The 25883-nt window shown below is 38.7% G+C and overlaps 2 protein-coding genes across 2 annotated transcripts; both read left to right on the forward strand.

Annotated features, from left to right (window-relative positions):
• Nucleotides 1–3140: 3140 nt before the first annotated feature.
• Nucleotides 3141–18787, forward strand: LOC103723461 (1,4-dihydroxy-2-naphthoyl-CoA synthase, peroxisomal-like). Its single transcript, XM_039125606.1, is given in 11 exon segments — nucleotides 3141–3639; nucleotides 5904–6026; nucleotides 6447–6543; nucleotides 7119–7162; nucleotides 7246–7345; nucleotides 7786–7832; nucleotides 8105–8200; nucleotides 9237–9359; nucleotides 9651–9783; nucleotides 12083–12137; nucleotides 18452–18787. Coding segments are annotated over 9 exon segments (1005 nt in total). The 5' UTR covers nucleotides 3141–3381; the 3' UTR covers nucleotides 9768–9783; nucleotides 12083–12137; nucleotides 18452–18787.
• LOC103723460 (iron-sulfur cluster assembly protein 1-like) lies at nucleotides 10618–18799 on the forward strand. The gene is made up of 3 exons (XM_008814371.4): nucleotides 10618–11154; nucleotides 12083–12137; nucleotides 18452–18799. Exons 1-3 carry the CDS (start codon nucleotides 10830–10832, stop codon nucleotides 18612–18614), a joined length of 543 nt encoding a protein of 180 aa, XP_008812593.1. The 5' UTR covers nucleotides 10618–10829; the 3' UTR covers nucleotides 18615–18799.
• Nucleotides 18800–25883: the final 7084 nt, after the last annotated feature.

Consider the following 25883-nt stretch of genomic DNA (forward strand, 5'->3'; position numbering starts at 1 on the left):
TCCGCACTCTTCCAACGAATGAAGTCATGGTCCAATATTATTTACATTTTTCCCTAATGACTCTCTTTTTTTTTGGTAAGCTGGATACATTATACTGTTCTAGTATGACTACATCCAATAAAATCAAAAAAAAGAAAGTAACGAAGAGGGGGTGGGAGCAAAGTCATAGCTATCATAAATCTAAGCTATCAGAGTGATGCGCAATACATGAGGTGACCTAATCAACTGTCTTGTTCGCCTCTCAGTAAGTATGGATGACTTGGAAAGCTACACAGTCCCTTAATAGGTTGTAGAATATCCTCAATAGCAGGTGCTCATCACTTGCCCTGGTGTGGCCCTAGATCCATCCAATCACAATTGTCGAGTCTCCTTTCTGGTGAATATGACTTGCCCCCAAAGTGACCTGTGCATGGGTGATCCCTTACCAACGCAGCTTCTGAGCTTGGCTCCAAAGATAGAAGTGTTGTAAAAATTGACTGCCTCTCGCTACAATTAATCTAGAATTAGTATCTCTGATTACAAATCTAGCACCTCCTCTTTCTCTAATCCTCAGACATAACTACCATCGAAGTTCATCTTGAGAAAGCTCAGGGATAGGGGCTCCCAGGAGATGATTATCGTTCGAGTCACTCCAAGAGTTGAATGTGGCCTCCAGATTTTCTGGCAATCCTAGATCCTTCGATTGTTTGAGCCTGAGGGAACTCATCTGTTCAAAGAAGCACCCTATCAACCATAACCTAAGATTCTGCCTCTGTTCCTAAAACATCCTAGCATTCTTGTCCAGCCATATGTGATAAGCAACATAGATAGCGCTACAGTGACAGGTCTATTGAGGGACCCCTCCAAGTAAGCGAGGAAGGCTGCGACTGAGATCGGAGATTGCAAGAAACCTCAGTCGCCTTCGACCAGCTGCCACACTTGGACTACACTCAGGCAACAAAACAGCACATGCTCAATGGACTCCTCTACATTTCAGCACCTATCACAGTGGGGTGGAGTCTCACACCCCGTCTGTTCAAAACTCCCTGGTCGGGGGGCAACCCCATGCAACCTTCTAGAGAAACAAAGCAACATAAGGGTGAACATGAGCCTTCAAAGCCAGCCGCCATCCATTGACCGAGATGCCTTAACTCTGTACAACTCTCCAAGGTCACTGGCTCTCACCTTGGATTTGCTCGTCGAACTCCAGATCCTTCTATCAGGTCCTCCCCCTAGGAACCGACACAACTAGGATCCTCCCTTGCCAATCGATCTCAAAAAAAAGTGATGAACCTTCAATGCATCCCATCTCCTCTCCTCCGGATTGAAAAACTCGCACACCCTAAGGCTCGAACTCTTTATATTGACAAGGTGGGCCACAACCGACTACCCACTAATCTAGGTAGTCACCCCCGTCATATAAAGGATATGTGCCTGTTAGTCTGGAAATTTGGCGCCATGCCTGGTCATCATAATTAGCCCTTATCAAGAAGCTCCACAGGCTATTCAGCTCAAGCAAGAAACTGGTAACATGTCTGGCTATCATAGCCTCTTCTCTTCATCAGCGGAGAACAAATGCCAGACTTCTGCAACCTCGGGGCTGACATAGCAGTGTGAGCCAACAAGTAGACCGAGTCCAAGCTGAGGACCGATCTTTATCGGGTCACTTTAAAAAGTGATCATGTAAATATTTCTAATGGCTGCATGCAAAACTGGTGATGGAGCCAAAAAATTATTTTGTAATTCTATTTATTACGTTATAAAGTGGAGCCTGACTCCTACAGATAAACCAAACCAATCTTGGGTGGAAGTACTAAGGAAGACCGCAGAGGGAGAGTGTCGGAGAAAGAGTGTAAACCGCAAACGTTGTTGGTTGTTCTTTCCAGGAAAAGATTGGTACTGCTGTAACACATGCAATGTACGTGTGGACTGATTTATATTTTTAGGACTTGTAATATAGTCGTAACTATTTTTCCTATGTAATGCACGTGATATATTTTAAAAAATTATAAGCACATGCATGTAAAATGCAAATTGTTGAAAGTATGAGACACCAAAATCTAACGATCCTTGCATTCCAATCAACTATTTAATAAAATTTAGATGAAATAGTGCATTATTGACAATTGAAGGCATTTATCAAGCATATGAAGCATATAAAAGACATATATATCTTTAGTAATAAACATTAGCATATCCAGTTTTCTCTATTTAAACAATGGATTTCTTTTTTCTCTTATTTTAAAGCAAATACCTCTGCAACTCAACGTGAGGCACCAAACATTAAGACATTTTGACAAATAAGTAGAATGCATCAACCGGATAACAAATTAACAAGAAGAACAAGATGATAAATCAACTGGAAAAAAAAGATATATCAACGAAATAGAGAATAGGTGGAAATTTGTTATCGGAATCTAAAGAGGCATTGGCCCGTGAAGCTAGGGATTTCTTGAAGCAAAGAAACCTGCTTCCCACATCAAACGATAGGTCAATAGTATGGTACAGATGAGTATTTGAGGAATAAACCAAACATTCAGATTTTCCTACCTAGATTTAAAAGTGCACTAGATCGATTGACACCGCTAACCGCTTCACACTACCACTTCGTTGCTCGTTACCAAACTGGGAGAGGAGCTATGGCATCTCCAATGAATCTCCACGACCCTTGCCGATTGTAGTCGCCAGATAGAAATTAGGAAGTAGACGATCTTCGATTCTTCAAAACCCTAGATGCTCAAAGAGGAAAGAGGGACGGGTTCCGAACTAATTGAGGAGTGTAGAGTGAGTTCGAAGGAAAAGTGCGAACCGCGGAAGGCTAAATGGCTAATTGAATTAGGTTATTAAGTGGCATCAACCATTTAGGTTAAAAGGATTAATGCGCTTATTATATGAATATCCGGATCCGAATCCGAGTAAACCAGGTTAATCCTAATCCGAATTTCTATATCTGGGAGATTTTTGAATTGATTATTTAGATCCGTATCCTGATTCGATGGAATAAAAAAAAAAAAATCCAAATCCGATTCGAATGGGATATAGAGATAATTGGAGTCAGATATAATCCGACCCGCCCTACTTTGATCGCATATTAAGCTGTGGATGAAAAAGAGGAAACCGACCTGCTTAACCGGCGATAATCTAGGCATTCTGGAATCTGGATGACGGGGGGTTCCAAATGGATGTTTGGTTCATACTCTCTTGCCAAAATCACCTTCCCTAGCGGCCAATTTTTACACCGAGGCCGGAGCTTTTTCCCTTGTAAATTTCCAAACTCGTATCTATCTTCACGTAGCATTATCCAGAGACACAGCTAGCCCAATAAAAACCGCCAAGGCCTTTCCATCCTTCCGTCCGCCCGCCGAAACCCGAGCTTTAGCCCCGCCCTCCAGAGCTCCTCCCATGGCGAACACCTCAGGTAAGGATCTCAAAACCCTAGAAAGAAGAATAGAAAACCTCACCAACCACTTCCGCCCTCTTCCTTCCCCTTATCGCCCCCCTCGGTTAAGGACCTTTGTAGCTTCAGCGGATGATAGCTACCATCGCATCCACGGAGAAGTCCCAGTGAATGAGGCCTCGTGGAGAGCAGTGTGCAATGAAACCGGAAAGGAATTTACCGACATTATCTACGAGAAAGCTGTTGGAGAGGGGATTGCTAAGGTAATTTGGTGGATTAAGATTAATTGGTGGTTTCTATGCTTTGAATCTTTTGTAATTTCGTGAAAAATAATATCTGATATCACCTTAATGTCGTGGTTTCGGGTAATTATTGATAAAAAAAACATTCTTTAGGTAAAATGCAATGTTTACTGCACGATTAAAGATTTAATTGTTTCATGCAGCAATGCATCTGGAATCACTTTAGTGTTGTGGTTTGCAGTCAATGATTATTTTAAAAAAAAACCTTCTTTAGCTAAAATTGCAATTTTTACTGCATGACATCACACCTTGTTAATATTATTTCCCCCCTTTTTGTCTTGTCTTTCCATTGTAGTCGAGTAATTCTAGGATAATTTTATGCATCGCCAAGATGCAACCTATAATCGATTACTATATATATAGATTGATTTCATAATAATCAACTATGGTGCAACTGATTAGACACTTCAGCAAATACTCATCATCCCAAAAGATCATCATAAAGGTATGTGAAAGCAAGACAGAACATGATAGATATAATGAAGCCTAATCAATGAAATATAACTAGTGCAACGAACTGAAAATAACTACAACAAAATAATAAAACAAATACTGTCAGTAAAATCGGATTCCAAAGATGTGATAGATGACAACGATGGTGATGATGATGGATGGAAATAATAATTGATAGACGAAGAAACGAGGGTTGGGCAAAAGATGGTGGTAAGAAACTAGTCGGATAGTTACCTCTGCAAGTTTAGTCCCTTCAATCTAATGAGAATCTTCAGGCCGCGCTCCAACTAAGGTATCGAGATGAAGGATGATGGGGTCAAGAAGGTGGCTCCAAGAAGAAATAGATCAAGAAGCAGGATGAAAGATGAAGGAAAAATGGTCTCTTAGAACTTTGCTCACGGTGGCACTCACCTTTTTAGGATTTCTTCTTCTTTTTTTATAGGCCGAGTTACTGTTCCGTGAATAGTAACCAAGTCGGGTTACTGTTCCGTGAACAGTAATGGGTCAGATTACTATTCCATGAATAGTAACGAGTCGGGTTATTGTTCCCATGAACAGTGTTTTTTTTCTTTTTTTTCTGTGCTGTTTTCTGCAGATTTCTGCGTATTTATGTAGATTTATATTGTATCTTTTTTGTTCTCTTCTAACTTTTTTCCTCCTTCTTCCATACATACACAATTTTATGTCCAAGACTATCATCCATCCTCCTTCGTTCCTATAGATGAGTGATGATTGTGGGCATTGAAGAAAGGCTAAGGCTTAAGCAATTAAGTGTGGTGGTTTGGAGTTGGGTTAGGCTTCCTATCACACCTAGGTGGACCTTTTTTGCTTGGCAATACTAGTACATGACTCGATTGAAAATCCAAGCCTAAACATGGCTTTGGATGGAAAATACAGAATCAACAAAAAACATAAACTATATATAAGATGGAGTCCTGAGACTACATCACAAACTCTTAACCTGCCTTGTGAAGATGAGTACATGAGGTATTTCAAGAAATGCACTATTGGTAATATTAATTTTATTTATTAGTTCCAGCCTAGCTGTTGTGTAGGTTTAAGAGTTAGCAGTTGGTCCTGGTTTTCATGGTGAAGAGCTTAACATCACCATTATGCAGAAGATGCATGGCAATGTATGCGTCTCTGCTAGGAATTTGGAAGTGAAATATTAAAGAAAGGCCTAAATTGGAAATGAGTAGAAGTCGGATGATTCACCAAAGTTTTCTGGCAGTTTTCTAGTTACCTCTGCTTTAGGAGGTTAAGATAAATTTAAACTTTCTCAAAACATTTTACTCAAAAAAGTTACTGAAAAATCAAATATGGTACTATTCACTGATGTCCAAAATAATTTTTATTCAGAGTCGCAAGCAGTTTATACCCATGAGACAGCGCTGCAAGAATGTCTGGATGGTACCCATGCACAATATTTTATGATACAAAATGCATATCTGCAGAATGAAATCGTACATACAATAAACTACCCATTGAACATGTATGAAGTCTAGTACCCTTTGATCTTTTTTTTTCCCGGAATCTCTAGATATTTCATACAGTTGCTCTCCCTCTTTTTTTAACACTAGATAATTCATACAACTGCTTGACAGTTAGACAATATATACTTACATATATACATAAATATTTGTTTATATATGGGTAAAGGTACATACACAGTTACATATATGAATGCATGTTTGGTGTGTTTATGATATTTTTGTCGAAGATTGCAAACCTGAATATTCGACTTAATAGGTAACTGTCTTTTACTAATGCAGATTACGATCAATCGCCCAGAGAGAAGGAATGCTTTTAGGCCACATACTGTTAAAGAGCTTATTCATGCATTTAATGATGCTAGGGATGATAGCTCTGTGGGAGTCATCATTTTAACAGGGAAGGTATATCACATCGTATTTTTATGAGTATATATATTTTTTTATCGAAGCATCATTTTTAGCAATGCTCTTTCGCCTGATGACACGCTATATGACACTTAAAAGTTTCTGATGGTTATGAAAGCTCAATGAAAGTATCAGTAACCTTAATATTGGCACATACCTTTCTTATAAAGAGGCAAGATAATTTACTGAGATGTTTATTCCCAAAAAAAGAAAAACCTTAAAGTAGTCAGTGAGCTATTGTTACTTGTTTCTACTGCAAGTTTCAGCATTTCCATCTTTCTGTATGAAGACATAAAAATGAGAATTCCACAACAGACTTTATTCTTGAAAATTGTCAAATAGTTTGTGCAAACATGGTTTCCTATTTTACTATTTCAATGCAAATATTTTGAAGTTTAAATGGTTTGCTTTTAATAGGGAACAAAGGCCTTTTGTAGTGGTGGTGACCAGGCACTTAGAAGCTCTGATGGATATGCTGATTTTGAAAGTTTTGGTCGTCTTAATGTTTTGGGATTTCCAGGTACATCTTTATGACTTTTCTGACTCTTACCAGTGCCTATGATGATATTGCTCAAGGTACCATGCACCATGTATATCAAGACAAAGGAGTGGGTAGAACTATTGATGTGCAACAATCATGACAATTACTTCATGCATGAACAGATGATGTATATCATGTTATTGGGCTGTTGTACTCTGTTCATGGGCATCATGAAGCTGTGACATGGTTGCTTTCCTATAGTTGAACTTTAGTGAAAATTGTTACCCGTTGATCATATAATATGATAAACTTTTGTTAATAGGACCTATGTACTTATTTTGTATAAGAGTGGAGTTACGACATGGTTGGATAAGAAGGTGGTGACTGATTTTGCTATGTGGATCCTGGATAATTTGTAGGTATCATGAGACTGATGTTCTTAATAAGTTCATATACTGATTATAATGAGATTTCCACATAAAAATGGTGAACATATTTTCCACGGCAATATTGCAAATTCAAGTTTTCATAATGCGCAATCAAGTTTCTAGCATCGTCTTTGTACATTGTTTTTTTTTAAAAACCTAAGCCTATGTGTCATTTTCTTGTGCAGGTCCAAATTCGTCGTCTTCCTAAGCCAGTTATAGCTATGGTACATTTTTTACTTGCAATTTGCTTGTTCACTGTTTAAATCATTTTGTTTGGACATTAACTTGCTTTCTTAGTTAAAATTAGGTAGCGGGTTATGCTGTTGGTGGTGGACATGTATTACACATGGTTTGTGACCTAACAGTTGCAGCAGATAATGCAGTTTTTGGGCAGACTGGTCCAAAGGTGCTTATTCTATTCCCAAGACAACTTGACTTTTCATTATTATTTTATGGGTTCAGGTTGTATCTTTTGTGCGAAAGAATGACTCCTTTTTTTGTGATGTGCACCGTTGGATCGTGCAATAGCCACTACGAGATCTGTGCAGGCAGATGAAAGAGAGAGTTTGGAGTGCTTTGAGAGCAGTGCGAGGCATGATCCAACGGTTGATGTCGCGAAAGAAGATCAATCATTCTTTCACGTGAAAGATACAACCCAAACCCTTATTTTATTCTGTTTGTAAGGCGTAATGTGAATATCTTTCCCTACCTTTCTCACTTAACAACTTCTATGATGATAAGTGACATGCAAAAATATACTCTAGGCATTCTGGGGTGTGATTTAGCTTGAGCTGCCTAAATCATCTTAGCTTTACAATTTTCTTCTTTCCTTGCTAACTGTTGCATTTGGGAAGTTTTGATGCTGGCTATGGGTCTTCCATCATGTCCCGCTTGGTAAGCTAACCATCTGAGGTAGATGTTTTTAATGATGTATGCCTACTTCTTCCAAGGAGAAGTTAAAGGGATGTATTTTAGAGAATCCCCTCTTGGGGTGTTTTGCTAGTTCCTTCGAGGAGCATTTGTTTCACGTCATGGAACAACACCTTTTTTTATGGCAGGTTTGCTTGTTATAAATCTATTTTTAAATATTAAAATTAAAATCATGTGGTAATTGTATCTAATCTGATTGCCCGCATATTCTACTTCATGATTTCATGGCAAACCAGGTTGGCCCCAAGAAAGCACGTGAGATGTGGTTCCTGTCATGATTCTACAATGCTTGTGAAGCAGAGAAAATGGGACTTGTGAATGTTGTAGTGCCGGTGAGTTTAATATATGATAAATCGATAGCAGATCATTTTTTTGCGTTGCTTTTTTAAAAATTTTAGAAAACATGAAATTCTTGAGAGCTAATTGAGTGCTGCGTGTATCTGTCACTACCCTCCCCACTTATCCATTTTCTCTTTAATTGTTCTAGGACAGGTCATTCTTGTAATTATGACTGAAACATTATCCATTTGGACACTTGTATTAATTCTTTAGCATTGGTTCTTCACATGGGAGATAAATCTGTTCAAATTTTTCAAATCTTCTCACAACTTCAATCCATGATCTCTTATGCTTCCTCTTTCCTGATTATTCCTCACTAATTGAAGTCAACACTTAAAAATGGTCCAGTTTGGCCTTATGAACATGCTCACCATCACCAATTTGTTTTCCATGTCCTTGTCCTTTGTTGACATGACTTCCGAGCTCTACCTGACCATATTCATTTGGAGTATTTTCCTTCTTTTTTTTACCACAAATCCACTTCAGCATCTTTATTGTTGCAAACATTTTTCTTGTGATTTTAATAAATTCACATAAAGTATGTGGACTTTCAAACTTGAAATACATATTCTTGTGGTTTTTCTACTGTCGATGTACTGAAATACAAAACAAAATCTGGCCACAAACAAGTAAATTTTAGGTTCAAGTAGCTAAATTACTGTCATACCATAAACTATCTTAAGAGAAGTATCCTGGTATTCCACACAATTATATATGATTTAAATTTTATGAAAAACAAGTTTAAGGGTTGATTTGCTATCATATTATCCACTCTTTTCTAAGAAGTAACCTAGTACATCAACAAAGTATGTGATTCAGAATTTGTGACAATGTGGCTGTCAAACAAAAATACATTGCTTTTATCAGTCGAAATTGGGTTCTCATGACATCAATCAAGTCAGGGAAACAACCATTTAACCTGGTAAAAACATGGTCGGGCATTTTAGAAGTGCTACAGTTACCATGTAATTCATTTATTTTTTGATTGTAGAAAGATAGGGGGATGACAAATTTGTGCTTTCTCTACAGCTTGAGAAATTAGAAATGGAAACACTGAAGTGGTGCCGCGAGATCTTAAGGAACAGCCCAACAGCAATACGGGTGCTTAAATCTGCTCTTAATGCAGTAGATGATGGCCATGCTGGTCTCCAGGTATTGTTTATATAGACACAATGTTGAATGGTGAAGAAAATTTTAAAATTCATTCATGTATGTGTTTTCTCCATGCATTCCACCAGCCACCTCTGAAAAATCAAATGATCTAACTTTTTAACTCCTAGTTACATACATCCAGCCAAACTACGAAGGTGCTAGAGCAATCTTAGGCTACGGCTCTTGTTGCTAGAGCAATCAAATTTGATATTTTCACTCATTTGTGCATCCATGTAGCTTTAACTTCCTCATGATAACTGCCATGTTGACTAGAATAATTTATTTGTGCAGGAGCTGGGTGGCAATGCGACACTCCTCTTTTATGGCACAGAAGAGGCAAATGAAGGAAAAACAGCTTATATCGAGCGACGGCGCCCAGACTTCTCAAAGTTTCCCAGGAGACCTTAATGAAACACTATATCAGGCATTGTGTTTTGATGTACTGATATTTTCTTTCATTTTCAATAATAATATGCTGCTGGTAATTATATTTATTGTCGAGTTGACTAGAATTTGATCTTTTTGAGCAAGTAAAATTGAACCATTGCAAAATATAAGGTTATGATCATCCAATTTTAAAATGGTGCAAGTTCATTATCCAAATTAGGCAAATATATTCCTCTTTCCAGTTATGCGTATTTTTTTATTCTCCATTGCTAGGCTCTGTTTGATGGTTGCGAAAATTTAACAAAAAAAAGTAAAACAATAAAAAACAAAAGAAAGATTTTCATGTATTTGATTGAAGTAAGAAAATTAAAAAAAATTAAGATATGGTTCAATTATTTTGAACCACTCACGTTCTTGTATTTTTTTTCTTCTCCAAATCATTATTTTTTTGGATAAAATGTTAAAGAAAAATTTGAAATCCGATGAGAAAGAGAGTGGGGAGGAGATATGAGAACAGAGCGTACCAGGGGGAAGCATCCACGTAGTCAAGACTATTTCTTATTTACAAATGCGATGACAGTAGAAATTATATCTCAAACATACAATCTCTTGGTCCAAAAAATTAATTTTTAGAACACTCCATCCTCTTCGACAAATCTGTCACGTCATTAATCGAATCGCCGCAATCTCCTCAGAATCAAAATCAGCTGAAAGACATCAAGGCAAAAAACTCTCCCGCAAACCAAACTTTCGTTTGCCACGTCACCAACAAATAAAAAAACTCTAATATAAGACATCCAAACTAACTCTATTTGGTTACGTGGTTGTTAATTAATTCTTCGATTGTACGTTCTATGTTCCGTTCCTCAGCGGATCTCTTCACCCTGCTTTCCCACCGTCTTTTCTTCCCTTCCTCTTCTTATCTCGTTCCATCCCTCTGCGTCTCCATTCGAGTTTTTTATTATTTTCTTATCCTCATATCCAATCGTTTCGGAATACGAAGACGAATCAATCGAGAAATTCCCTTCAAAAAAATTCAATCGAGAGAGAGAGGAGGATAGGGAAAAGAGAAAGGGAATCGGGATGCTTAGGGTTGGAGCGAAGAGGCTGCTAGGGTTAGGCTTAGGACATCGGGCCCCGGCCCTTCCCGGGGCCGCCGCCGGCTCCGGGGCGGCGGCTGTGGTGGTGAGGGGGTACCACGAGAGGGTGGTCGATCACTACAATAACCCCCGGAACGTGGGGTCCTTCGACAAGAACGACCCGAATGTGGGGACGGGGCTCGTGGGCGCCCCGGCCTGCGGTGACGTGATGAAGCTCCAGATCAAGGTCGACAAGGAATCCGGCAAGATCGTTGACGCCTGCTTCAAGACCTTCGGCTGCGGCTCCGCCATCGCCTCCTCCTCTGTTGGTCGGTTCTTTGTCCTCGCCTTTTTGTTTTTCTCCCAATTTTTGAAAACTATCGTTTGATTGATTCCTGACGCAGCAGCTTTAATTATCTCTCTAATTAATGGTTTTTTTGATAAAAGGTTTGTTTTCCTGAATCGATGCTGAAGGAGATTCTGATTGACACGAAATTTTGTGGGAATTGTGGAATCTGGAATTTGATAATGTTCACCAGTAGCGTGACTGCACTGAGGAGAAATTACTGTTGATTTTATGATCATATCCTGTTGTATTTAACAGGAATAGGCTTTTGATATGAGAAATTAGGTCAAATTCGGTCGAATTAGCGTATCTGATTTTTGATGTGGGAAAATCTAAGAGACGATCTACTGAATTTTCAGAATTTGTTGAAGGAAAAGCGATTGAGTTCTTAAATAAGCAGAATTTGTAGGACTTAAATTGCATCTTTCCAATACTGTAGCTTCCTAACTAAAATGGTGACAAAATAGCTTGCCTAGCTGGATGTTTTTTTGTCAAAATGTTACAGTGCTTACAATTTCCTGTTGAGCCAGGCCACATTCTACCTGATTGTGGATTATGATATGTCACTGGACTAGGTGTGATGGAATACAATTCGCAATTCCATAGAACATTTATCCACTTTATGCCTTTCAGCATATTCTTTGTGTCAGCTGCACTGTTTTTTTGGTAGGTCAATTTCTTTTTTTGGGCCCTTGTATGAGGTTTATTTGAAAATATTCCATAAAATTTTATGTGGCATGGTATTATTAGCTTAAAACATCAGTAAATGCTTCGTCTTGTCAAAGGCTTGGAACATTATTTTATGTAGGGTTTTTACTCCCAGTATGGGATGCATATGTTTATCCATCTTTCCGTTGTCTTCATTGAGTCAATAAGTTTTGCTTATAGTCTTTGATTTCGCTTCGTTGCAGCTACTGAATGGGTAAAAGGGAAGCCAATGGAGGAAGTACTATCCATCAAGAACACGTAAGTAACTGTTTTCATTCAATGCTGCTTTTTTATGTTATATTTTTAACTCATGTATCATTCCTTGTTGTTCTTTTTCTTATGCACTAAGCTTTAGTCAGCTTTACCCTTTATGATGTGGGTTTCCTTCGATCTATTTGCATTGTTTCATTGCTTCACATCTCCTTTCATTTATTTCTTAGTGGTACGTGGGATATTATTTTTGCCATAACAAACAAAGGATATATAAGTATCTTGAACTCACTGTGTACAACCGCATCTCATAATAGAGATCCAAAATTGACTTTGTTGTTGTAGGTTTAACATTTTGGTACTTGTAGCTAGTAATTTATCATGTACCCTTGTTATGAGGGGAGAGAGGATGCATAGGGTTGCCCCTGCTCCTGCTATTGCAACATATATAATTAATTTACAGCCATGTATACTGTGTGAAGGGGTACCTGAGCTTTTTACTTGGTTCCTGTGCCATTTTGCTTCTCTTCTTTTTTGTTGCAACATCAAAATTTTAGGACAAGCTCTACTAGCTACATTGCCATTAATCTAGCTCCAGCCATCATTCCCCTCACTAGAAATAGTCCAAAAAGTAATGAGAGAGGATGTTATTCATAAGTTGCATTGGTTGATTGAAAATAAATGATTGTAATGTTGAATGCATATTATTTAGGCATCATATTTGGCTAGATGCCCCATTTTGTTATTAGTTGACATTAAGAACAAGCTGTTTTGACACTTTCCATTTTCACACACATGATCAAGCCCAGTTTTGTTGATTTCATAAAAGGTTAGCCCTCAATCACTTACCTCTTGCCTTCTGAATGAAACAATACTATTTGCTAACCTGCTAGTAATAATTGCCAAACAGCACCTTCTTAAAAGAGATAATGTTAACTAGCCATGTTAATGTATTTACTAACCCAAACGGCACCTAATTACCAAAGACAGCCTAAAGGAACTTCATGAATTTAATGTTTTGGAATGCTAAGTATTATAATGTGGAAACAGTCCTGACTCTTGTTTCCTTAAATAGCTGGAGATATCTCTCCTGATAGAATGGTCAGGTTTGCCTTGTGGTATGTGTAAGGCATATGCTACAGAATGCTCATTTTTTAATGTTATAACCAAGGTTCGCATACCATGGTTATAACTACTTAACAAATTGATGGAAGCAGTCAGATGGTATCCAATTGTAGAGAAGAGTTATTATTAGCTTGATGGAGAATATCATGCCTTCTCTAGTTCTCTTCTTTAGCCTTTTGTTTGTCATTGAGCAACATTTCCAATTTGTTGGGGGATGATATAGATGTCACCATAATGTTTAGTAGAAATCGAATTAGAAATTTTTGTTTGCCCAAAGAACTCAATTAGTTTTTTTTTGGGGGAAAAATGGACCAGAAAAAAACTTGGTGTTTTCTGAGCCTTATTGACTATGTCTAAATCCTTGTTGGTCACTTCAAATGACTGCTTATTCATCAATTTTTATGGTATAATGGAGATGTGATAGTGGAAAAACAAAATGTAATTCGTAAGCAAGTTCTGAATGTTTCATGTTTCGTTCATTAGCAGTATTGTTTTTTTTTTTCATAAAATGTCATGGTTGACTTTCACATGATATGTCATGGTCATGCATGTAAATTTTTTTGTCCTGTTCCACATCTTTTAAGCTTTGTAGAAGGCAAGATGGCATCGATTTTATGGGCATCTGTATAAGATGCTATCATACTTGAAAACTTGCATAATGGTTGATTTTATGGTTATTTTCTATTCAAAAGAAGTAGAACTCTAGATATTGTCTAATCTGAAGCCTTCAGATGAAATTTTGTTATCAATTACTACACTTTCTTATTTGGAAATCTGACATTTCTGTGTGCAGAATTACATTGTAAATCTGTATGGACTATTGGATAATGTTGATTGATGCAGAATTACAAATTAGTTCTTGTTTTGTGTAGTGTGTGATTTAATTCACATAATGTGGTCAGTGGAAGGTTGTAACAGAGAAGAGTGAACAGGCAGGATAAGAGTAGGAGACTAGATATGGAGTTTGGACAAAAATAATTTAGGGGCCTCCTCTTATGATCACATAGGGAAAGCCTAATTGGTCACCTTGTGTATAAAGGACATATCTTGAAGGCTAATTGGCCTAGAATCTCCTCACTGAAGGTTACTCTTATCCTCATTGAATCTTTCTGTAGACTCCAACATCACGCTGATTCCCGTGCTCAGTACATTTCATCTTGTCACCAGGCATCAAGTGGTGTTCAGAAATGTGAACTCCAACCTCCAGTGAGTGGCAATGATTTGATTGATCTAAGCTTAATACTGAAGGGAGGCCATTGGAATCATAGATTTCAGAGGCTTGAGCTGGCCAAGCTCAAGGTCTATGGTGGATTTGGAATTAGTTCTGGATCTTATGTCAGCTTCCTACTTGAAGTTGAGAGCTAGATTCACTTTTGGGGTTTGGATCCAGGGTGACCTGTCATGGTCTCGTAGGATTGTGCGGACATGGGTATGTGGCTTGTGTACTTGTAAGTGACTTGGGTGATGGATAGCCTCATCATCCCATGACATACATCCTGCTTGTGGGAGATCCAGTGGAGCATGACCACTAGCAGAGCTGGGGTAATGGAACTGTAAGGCGATGATGGTTATCTTCAGCCATGATGAGAGAGGATGAGGTTGGAAAAGAGTGAAAGGGCAGGGAGGGCAGAAACAGTTTTATTTTTTGTTTTTGGGTTGAAGGGAGCTGGATGGGTGGGTTTTGGAGGTCTGTCACTGTCCGCATCCAGGGGTGGCGGGAGAAAATAGGAAGGGAGGGTTGATGAGCTTTTGAGAGAGGCCTTTGGATGGAAAGAACAGAATTGGAAAAATCTGCATGTGAGTGTTTTGGATTAGTTGGCTTGTAGGCTTTGTATTGTATATTGTGATAATCAATAGAACCCTTTCCATATTATTGACTAAGAGAAGCTCTCTGGTGTGATTTATGAACATGGAATTGACCATGGAGAGACTTATTAATTAAATTTAAGTCATCATATTAATGAATTTGTCATTGTACATGTTGCCGCCGAATCCGGACCAAGGTGGGAGTGCAGCTCGGATGACCCTGAGGTCGGCTGGAGGTGGGTTGAACAAGCCGGTTGATGTGTTGGGTGCTGGGTTCCTCCGGAGATGGTTTGCAAGAGGTTCGCTTGCCGGAGAGTTTCCAGTGGGGGGCTCTCCAATGTCTAAGTCAGAATAACATGACAATAGTATGGAAGAGAGAAAATTTTAGCAAGGTATCGTCTCTATGAATAACATTGCATGCGCACTTGAGGTCCCTTAGGCTGCCTCTTTATATAGGAGAGCCTATTTTGTCGTCATCTGGCATGACGTGGCGTGCAATGATAGCTAGATAACGGCTAGTAGTACTGCCGAGGCATGAGTGCCAGTTTGTGTGGGTGGCGGGTAGCGTTGGTGGGGCGCAGGCCGTGGCACTACCGCGACTGCGGGCTGCCAGAGTGATAAATTGTTGGGATTGTCAGTTCTTGTCGACATGTATTGATTATTCTCTTCTGCTAATGGCTCCTTAGCTGTTTGGCTCCTCGGCCGGCCAAGGTAGCCCACTTCAGTTGGTTTGATGGGGCCGAGGTTGTTCTCCTCAGCTTATGTCTGAGGTAAAAGACATAGGTTTGGCCCAAAGTCGAGGTGTCCAATATTTTTTCCAACAGTACATAGTCCCTTATTAGAGATTCTTGAAGGCTAAAATAAGCCTGCAGCCATGCAGTCTGATTTGAGAATGATCTCTACTTGGTGATGTCAGGACTTTGTGTACAGAGTTTGAGTTAAAATAAGGCTCATAATCAATTGAAAACTTTGTCATTACAAACTACTGACTTTCTTAAATGTAAATGATTTCGGACCTGCATTTGGCCTGTAGGCAACTAAGCTAAAGACTTTTAGTACTTGCTAATATTTATCCCTGCCCCATTCGTTCCAGTGCATGAAGACTATTGAAGGGGGAAACATAATTTTCAAATTACTAAAAATATTAATGCAACCATATAGTGCTGGCCATACATGCCGTCAACTTATGCCTTTTTTCCTTGCATGAAGACCAAGTCACCATATGTTGCATCATGCAGGGGCAGAGCCAGAATTTCTCTGCCATGTTCATTTTATCTTCAATTAATAATATATATAAAAAAATAAAAGATATTAAAATATATTAAAAATCAATGAAAGATTATTTATTTTTGTTGAACTGAAGGAGTAGATCATGCTAACTAATTTTCGAAAATATCTTTATAAATTGCAACTTGCTAAGCTACACACTTCATGTTAGAGGGGAAGCATCGGCAAGGATGGAGCAATTGACTCTTTTGAAATGAATCTTTAAGATTAGTTTTAAAGATTTGGACCAGAGTGGGTGGGAAGTTTTATTTCTATTGTGTTAAATTCTGAAATTTTAAAAGATTGTAGAGAGTTCTAATCAAGATATTCGAGAGATAATCACATGGATCCTCTCCAATCCAAACAATCTTGTAATCATGGCCATCAATGTACATGATTGTATCAGGCCTCCTGCCATAAATGTATATGATGTCTCATCTATTGTGCAAGGCTGCTGGATGTGATTGCGGTACAAAGATACCAGCCTTTGTAACACTCGTCTCTTGGGTTGAGGCCAGAAAGAGTATTTGAACTAATAGGAAAAATTTATTGGTGGGGTCAATAAGTGTAAGTCTTGAGAGCCAATTCAGACACAAAAAAAAAGGAAAAAAGAAATCCATTGCTATTATTATCTGCTTGTGATTTAGTCCAAGGCTCCTGGGTGCTGTCTAGCTGTCTAAGGTTTTCATGACGCAAGTCTTAGTTTTGAAGGGCAAGTTTGGGATATTTTGTACTGGGCTTGTAGGTGCTTACCAATTCTCTTCTTGCAGATTAAGATCTTCAATTGTGGAATGCTAAATGACATCCAGTGTATACAATATTTGGAAGAGTGCAAGTGATTCACATACTTAGTGTTTCACCTCCTCATTTCTCTTTCTTTGCCTCCTGCCAAGCATCTCCTATCCTTCCCTATTGTATCTCATATTGTTACTATGTATGGAAGTATTTTTGTCTTTTGTTAGATTGCTTCATTATGTATATATATGCACAATCAAGACTTGGTTGTGCGGCGATGCCTTACATGAAAGATGTGGGCACACTTGTGCAGTGAAATGCAGAAGCCAATGCAGCAAGGAGCATAGGCCTGGAAACAGTTTTAGCAGGTAGGTTCAGATAAGATAGAAGGAACTCAGACATGATTAAAGGTTCGGGGCTTTTTTTTGTGGGGTGGTGGTGGTGAACGATTATAAGTACGCGATAGAACAACTTTTGTACAATACTATTTTGTGGAGTTTTGGGGGACTGAGTCCTGAGAGAGGCCAAGGAGGGGAGAATCAGGGTGCGCAGTTCAAACACACTATGATGCCTGGACCCTTTGGTTTGGCCTTAAATATTTGCTTTGACCCTTAAACATGCGTATTCATATAAAAACCATATAGGTTTATTGCAAAAAAAAATGTTATTGAAGGATCTGACACTTGGACATGCACTCATTCAGGGACATAGACAGATATGCACTTAAATCCAATTCGTGTACCCCAATCTGTGTAGCATGGACATATTGACATGGAAACACCAGAGGTTCTTAGTATTACATTGTCTCAAATGTATTGCACTGGCTAGGGTTTATGAAGAAAATTCTACTTTAAGCAGTACTAGTGGGAGTTCAGATGACTTGGATACTGGGTTCTGTAGAATGCGGACGGACCTGTTTTGCTTTTAGATGTTCTTCTTGCCTTGCTCTTCCAAACAAAATACTGAATAAGGGAGGAAATTGTTGTGTGATGTTGTATCCTACATTCTCTTTCATGTTTCTCTCACCGTTCGAAGTTTGGATCCTGGACCATATCTTAACCAGACAATGAAGTTGAAACAGCTATCTAACATGAAAAGCTTTAGACTGAGATGACTATTATACACTTTAGACAAATAGGAATCATTGCTCTGCAATTTTAAACCTGAGATGACCATTGTACACTTTAATCAATCATTTTTAGAAAATAGCTTTGGTGCAATGTTGGGTATTTGTTATTATGAGACGCATTGGCAGTTCAAATTTTGAACAATTCAGCTGTGCCATATATATGTTGCTGGTTGGTGTTCCCCATATGCTAAGAGGCAGACAAGAGTATTGCATGCAATAATTAGGTACTTGCTTAAAAAAGAAGATTTTATTTGAGATGACATGGACCTTCTCTTACATATAATTTTGCCTTATATTGCAGGGAAATTGCAAAACATCTCTCACTTCCACCAGTGAAACTCCACTGCAGTATGCTCGCCGAAGATGCTATCAAGGCTGCCATAAAGGATTATGAAGCAAAGAAAACCAGGATGGCTCAACAAGATTCTGAGTCTGTACCAGATGAGAAGGCAGCTGATGCTTAAAAGTAAATTTGATGTTTGAGATTGTGTATTAGTTATGACAAACAGCTGGTCCTTCTGGCTGTTCCATAATAAGAATGGCTGCTGATGGGCTTGAGTCTGCCTGTAAATCTGAATTTATTATCCCGAGGAGTATTAAGAATGTGAACCAACTATAAAGCTAGTTATGGTTGCCATTTCTGGTTACATCTTTATGATGGTGAAAATTTTGGGTTTCAGCATACTGGGTCAAAACTATTCTCCCTGCTATCGGGACTGGGAAATTTTTGCAGGATTTTACTGATCTATTTGTGAAAAAGATGGTGCCAAGCCGGTTTCTTATATGTTGTCCATACCGGTCAGGGTTTGATGCTAGCTGAATCATCGTGTGGGATTGCTCACCCACCGTGTGAACCAGTCTTCCATTGTCATATATGAGTCCTCTGTGGAGCTCATCTATGAAGGGGAATGAAAATGTGGAGTTTCTAAAAGGTGCTGTTCCCCCACAACCACATCTCTGAACGTAGAATTGAGGATCGGTTGTTTTAGGTTTCCTGTATAATAATCTCTAGCTATCTTTGCTTGACATAGCTTTTTTCCATGTAACTATTTGAACCTGAGGCCTTGGTGAAGGCTGTGACACGTCGTTAGGAGCAACGCTGGCCAACCAGACGTTTTCAAGGTGTGGCAGCTTCTTACTCGTGTCCGTTTGCTGGTGGTCCTTTTCATCCTTCAGCTGACAGAAGCCAAGCCTTTGAAGGCAACAATCCTGTCGAACCGTGCCGTGAAAGGTCGGGATACTTCACCTCCTTCCACGGCCAATCCCTCTCCCAAGCTCCTGGTCTGTGGGCTCCAGAGCAAAGCAAAACAAAGAACGAACCTATGTATGGTCTAACGTCGGCCACATTTTTGCCCAGCAACCAGCGGAGTCAAAATCTTGGTTTATGCTTTCACCTTTGGCTGGAAGGCATCAAGATTTTTCGTTGGTGGATCTCAGATTTTTCCCTTTTCCCCTTTTTTTTTTAAATTTTTTTATGAAACTCTACTTGGATGCCAAGTGGCGCATCTGCAGGCGATGGCATACTAGAGGGCTCAATTGGACGACGCCATGTGTCAGCATGAGATTACGAGTACTAAAAACTCATCATCAGGACAAGGGCTTGATGCAGAAATATGAATTTCTCGAACATTCTACAGAACCAAAAAAACGAAAAAGCTCCGTCCTTGCAATTATTGTGAGGTCAGTCTTTATCTTGTTGGCTCGTTCTAAATTGGTCGTTGGGATTTTTTTATTTTTCATTTCCATTTTCCTTATCTTTCGCATTTATTTATTTATTTATTTATTGCTTTTTTTTCTTTAATTTTTTTATGAAGTTGGAGAACTTAAGTGGAGGGGATTATATACCCTAGTAGAGATATCTGTGTTGTGCTAAAGTAACTAAATAAATATTTAATAAAAAAAGGTTTGTTTATTAAAGCAAGAATATATAGCATGCCAGGGACCACCATGAATCCTAATTGGGGGTCCCAATTCAGAGTCCAGCAGCACCTCTCCAAGAGATTAGAATTTTATTCTAACTAAACAGAAAAGTATGTCAAAGAACAAGGTTGTTTTACCTTTCCAGCCTCTTTTAACTACCAAAAGGAAAATGTGCACTGTCAATCTAGTAAAAGATAATCTCTAGGAATAATTACATGAAAGCACTTGATAAGATGTAGACTGGTTGATTATATGATGATGATAATTATGATGATGACGACGATGCCTAAATAAAGGGAGGACCGATAGCAAGTAATTATTTTCTATCTCCGCATTACAAGAGATATTGTGAAAAATATATATTGTTTGCTCGATTTGTATTTTCACCAATATGATCATCAAGAAAGAAGAAGTTTCTTCAACACCCTTGAACTCGGATCTATAGAATAGAACAATAGAGAATAAGATAATTGACAAAAGTATGGCTTAGATTTTCTTTTTTTTCATTTAATAATTTATAAGCTAAGTAATAAAAATTTCGCTTGTATTAGTGAGATCCGTCCTCATATAATCTAGACCGGATTCGTCCTTTAGTTCAAAGATATTACAGCAGTTCCAAAATAAAAATAAGAGGTCAGTAGAAATAAAAATAAAAACTTAAAATTTTATAAGAGATGAATTTTGATTTCTATATCAATTTTTTCTTCATCTGTTTTATTTAATTCTTCATAGGTTGTGAGATATGCTCAGTCAAAATAATATCTTGCTTAAAAAGAAAGTTTTTGCTTCAACCGACCCCTTTTGAGATCCAAATGGTAGAATTTGCTCCTGATTGTTGGGTGCACCAAAACTTGTAGGGGTGGATGCAACATCGGATCTCGAAAAAATACATGAAATTAAATTAAAAAAGTCAATAATATGTTATATGGGCAAGTTATGATCTATGGAGATTTTGCTCCTAGAACTTGTTTAGACTTTTTTGTAGTATCCAAAGTGATCCACCTTATATCCGATGATTCTTCCGAATCATTTGGAAAATGTATGTATGTAGTAGAAAATTTAAATTGTGTCTAAAGTATAATTTCAAAGAAAATAATAGTCAATTTTTTTAGGATGATTCGCAAAGATAAAAATATCTAAATATGGAAATTTTATGCCCTTCTTAAAACTGTCTCCAAAACTATTGCTAAATTTTTCTTGTTCTTTCTTTTTCATCCTCTTTTGTTTTTCTTTGCCTAGGTCGATATAAACATATTTACATGCGTGAAGGCCTTGAGGCCTGGATTTGCTCAACCCATTGAGCCATCGACCGGAAGCAGTGACTACACTTGACTATATAACATCACAAGAGTTTTTGGTAGCCAGCATTCTTCTACCTTGCACACAATCCTACCCACATAGGAACCTCTCTTTGCGTTTGTTTTTCTTTCTCATAGACTTCTATCTTTTTTATCAATAATCATGCTTATCCTTAATCAGAAAACCAAGTTTATTCATTTTCATCAGATTGGGAGTCTTTTACACTAACTACCTTGTTTAGGATCCATGTATTTATTTTGTTTCAGACCCTTTGATGCAGAAGCACGAGCTCAAGTCATAATGGATGTACGTCATAATTTCCAGCATTTAATTACATTGGATTGAGTCTATTTTATTTTGGTCAATTAGGCCACATTGAGTCCTTTTATTTTGGGTTTACTTGAGTTCTTGGTTTGGGTTTGCAATTTGTTGATTTATCTTTATGATTGAGTCCTAAAATGAGTTGTAAGTTTGCTGAATTGAGTCTTCAATTGAATCCTTGTAATTAAATGCCAAGTGGCATCAAAAGAGTCTATGTTATGTAAGGATTGGGTCAAGTCATATTGGGTTTAGTTGTCCCAATGCCTAAATTTAATTGAGTCTAAGGCATTGAAGGGTCTTGATTTAATTTAGGAGCTGTGTCCTTGTGTGAGAGGATTGAGTCCATGTGAGAGAGGATTGAGTACTTATATGAGTGACATTGAGTCCAAGTTGTGGTGAGATTGAGTTCTTGTAAAAAGTAAAATTAGTCACAATTGATTAGAGTCTTCAACGCCTAATTAGATTGATTCCAAGTGTTGATTGGGTCTTTAGTTATGTAGGATTGCTCCACGTGTCCCATGGGATAGAGTCCTAATGACACTAGGATTAACTCCATGCGGCAAGGGAGAAGTCCTAAATGAAGTAGGACTTGTGTACGGTTGAAGTTTTCTATCCCAAAACTCCAATCTGCACACCAAGAAGGGGTGACACTTGTCCAACTTTTAGTTGGCAAGTTGTTTAGGCAGTTTATCATTAGATTTGAATTTTAAAAGATGTCTTTATTTGAATATGAGTCCAAGTAAATCTGATTGTAACTTCTAATTATGCCAACCTCTCTGTCTTTATAAGAGAAGGTTTTGGTGAATGAAATCACATCAGAATTATTTGAAAAAAAAATTCAAAGATTTGTGAGAGAACGATCACAAAAAGGAGAGACTCCAAAAAAAGGGGGGGGGGGGGGGGGGGGGGGGTGAGATTTGGGGAGTGAGACGTTCTCCTATTCCGCCTAGAATTGGGATATTGAAGGGGTGTGACTCCTCTTTAATATTCCATAGTTATCCCTTTTTTTTGCTGCCACCTAGCCATATTTCCTTGAGTTCTAACCCAATTAAGACTCCTCCTAAGTAGCCACGCCATCCACATATTTTTAGATCCACCATATTAGACTCAAAATCCAAAACAAATTCAGCCGCCACCCTTCAATTGGCACCAATTCCTTTGATCGGGTCTAATCCATTTGAGCCCAAATCAAGATTATCTTCAATCCACCTTTCTTCTCCCGTCGATCCATTTGAAGACCTAGCCTCCATTGCCATTACCAGAGGAAAAAGAAGAAAAAAAGAGAAAAAAAAAGAATAGATTCAGCCACCATCATCATCAGTAAGAGAAAAAAAATTACAGCAATCCACTTCGACTGCGTCAATTGGTATCAGAGCAAAGGATCCTTCACCAACCAGAGCAAATCCTTTGTTCACCATGAATATGTGGACCGACCGTGCTTACAACACTGATTGGTGATTTCAATAGCACCATACTTACAACACTGATTGGCGATCTCAACATCACCATGCTTACAACACCGATTGGCGGTCTCAACAACGAGAAGAAGAAGAGATGGATCGTACGGAGGCACGACTACGACTTCGTAGCCAAAAAGATAAGAAGCTGGATGAAATCCTCCATCGAATGGATCTTATACGACAGAAGGAGGAGGCGTACCAACTCGCGCTTCGCATGGAGTCACAGCAGCAACAACGACGCCCTACACAAACACTGATCGTGCGATGGCCTCTAAATTGCAGCAACCGAGAAGTCCCTTTTCCTCGAGGTAACGCCCCAATTTTTACATCTGAAACCTCTACTATTCGAAGTTCATATCAAGATAAAGGTGCTACAAGGGCCAATGAAAAGGGTAATGGACCTATGCCACGACCTATGCCGCAAAGTGGGAACCCTGTAGAATGCTACAAATGCGGCGGTCGAGGCCGTTTCGCCATCGTTTTCCCCACTAGAGACTAATGTTTCGCGTTGGTATGTGAGGAAGATGAGATCATAGAGCCTTCTGAAGTCCCTCCTTTTCCTCAACCCGCTGATGATGAAGGAAACGAAGGAGACGAAGAAGAAACCCCTGCGGATGAAGCCCTGCTCGCATCAATGGCTAAGGGTGCTAGTTCTGAAATTTCAGAATACGATGCAGAGGTTGTTGCAACTTCAGTGGACAGTAGCATCAAACCTGAACATTCAGAGGGCGACCAAGTGTCCTTACTTGATGGCCGCAACAAAGGATGAGTTGCTGAAGCAGAAAATTCTGATGCTGGAGCAAATTATAGCCATGATGAAAACGAGCTTCCGTTCCAAATAGAAACAAGCATGGAGGTCAGCTATGAAACTGGAGCCATGATCGCATTAGCTACAAAGGAAGTCGGATCTAAAATTTCTGAGGAGGTTATCCATGAAACCGAGGTCATGTTCGCATTGGATCCCAAGGAGGCCGATTTTGAAAATTCAGAGGAGCATGTAATTGGTCCCACCCCAATAGCACAGTGAGCGCCCTCTTCAACTGTGGATCAGACCTTGCCATGCATCAGCTTCGTGCGCACCAGCCGAGCGTGTGCACCCATATCAGAGTGCGTAGCGGCCAGCCATGTCACACATCTCGTGCCAAGCAACCCGCGCCCATGCAGTAGACCAAATTCACTTAGGCTAGGAATCATCAATTCAGCCTCAACTCGACATAGTCGAGTTCTTTCCTAGCAGGAAGGAATTGATGCAGGAGCATGAGCCCAAGTCATAATAGATGTACGTCGAGTTTGGATCTTTGCTTAGGAGTGCTCGAAAACACATTGGGTTCATAATTTCCAGCATTTAATTACATTGGATTGAATCTATTTTATTTTGGTCAATTAGACCACATTGAGTCCTTTTATTTTGGGTTTATTTGAGTTCTTGTTTTGGGTTTGCAATTTGCTGATTTATGTTTATGATTGAGTCCTAATATGAGTTGTAAGTTTGCTAAATTGAATCTTCAATTGAGTCCTTGTAATTGAATGCCAAGTGACATCAAAAGAGTCCATGTTATGTAAGGATTGGGTCAAGTCACATTTGGTTTAATTATCCCAACGCCTAAATTTAATTGAGTCCAGGGCATTGAAGGGTCTTGATTTAATTTAGAAATTGTATCCTTGTGTGAGAGGATTGAGTCCATGTGATTAAGATTGAGTCCATGTGAGAGAGGATTGAGTCCTTATGTGAGTGACATTGAGTCCAAGTTGTGGTGGATTAAGCCCTTGTAAAAAGTAAAATTAGTTCACTATTGATTAGAGTCTTCAACGCCTAATTAGGTTGATTCCAAGTGTTGATTGGGCCTTTAGTTATATGGGATTGCTCCATGTGTCCCATGGGATGGAGTCCTAATGACACTAGGATTAACTCTATGCCGCAAGGGAGAAGTCCTAAATGAAGTAGGATTTGTGTACGGGTGGAGTTTTCTCTCCTAAAACTCCAATCCGCGCACCAAGAAGGGGTGACACTTGTCCAACCTTTAGTTGGCAAGTTGTTTAGATAGTTTATCATTAGATTTGAATTTTAAAAGATGTCCTTATCTAAATATGAGTCTAAGTAAATTTGATTGTAACTTTTAATTATGCCAACCTCTCTCTCTCTTTATAAGAGGAGGTTTTGATGAATGAAATCATATCAGAATTATTTGAAAAAAAAATGCAAAGATTTGTGAGAGAGAGATCACGAAAAGAAGAGACCCATTTTCTTGGTGAGACGCGAAAAAAAAAGGAGGGGCGAGATTAGGGGACTGAGATGTTCTCCTATTCTACCTAGAATTGGGATGTTGAAGGGGTGTGACTCCTCTTCAATATTCCATAGTTATCCCATTTATTCGCTGCCACCTAGCCATATTCCGTTGAGTTCTAACTCAATTAGGACTCTTCCTAAGTAGCCACGCCATCCATATATTTTTAGATTCACCATATTAGACTCAAAGTCCAAAACAAATTCAGCCACCACCCTTCAATTGGCACCAATTCCTTTGATTGAGTCTAATCCATTCAAGCCCAAATCAAGATTATCTTCAATCCACCTTTCTTCTCCCTTCGATCCACGTGAAGACCTAGCCTCCATTGTCATTACCAAAGGAAAAAGAAGAAAAAAAAGAGAGGAAAAAAAAAAGAGAATAGATTCAGCCACCATTATCATCAGTAAGAGAAAAAAAAATTACAGCAATCCACCCCGACTGCGTT

This window comes from Phoenix dactylifera, chromosome 4 (assembly GCF_009389715.1).
Source record: "Phoenix dactylifera cultivar Barhee BC4 chromosome 4, palm_55x_up_171113_PBpolish2nd_filt_p, whole genome shotgun sequence".
Lineage (NCBI taxonomy): Eukaryota > Viridiplantae > Streptophyta > Magnoliopsida > Arecales > Arecaceae > Phoenix > Phoenix dactylifera.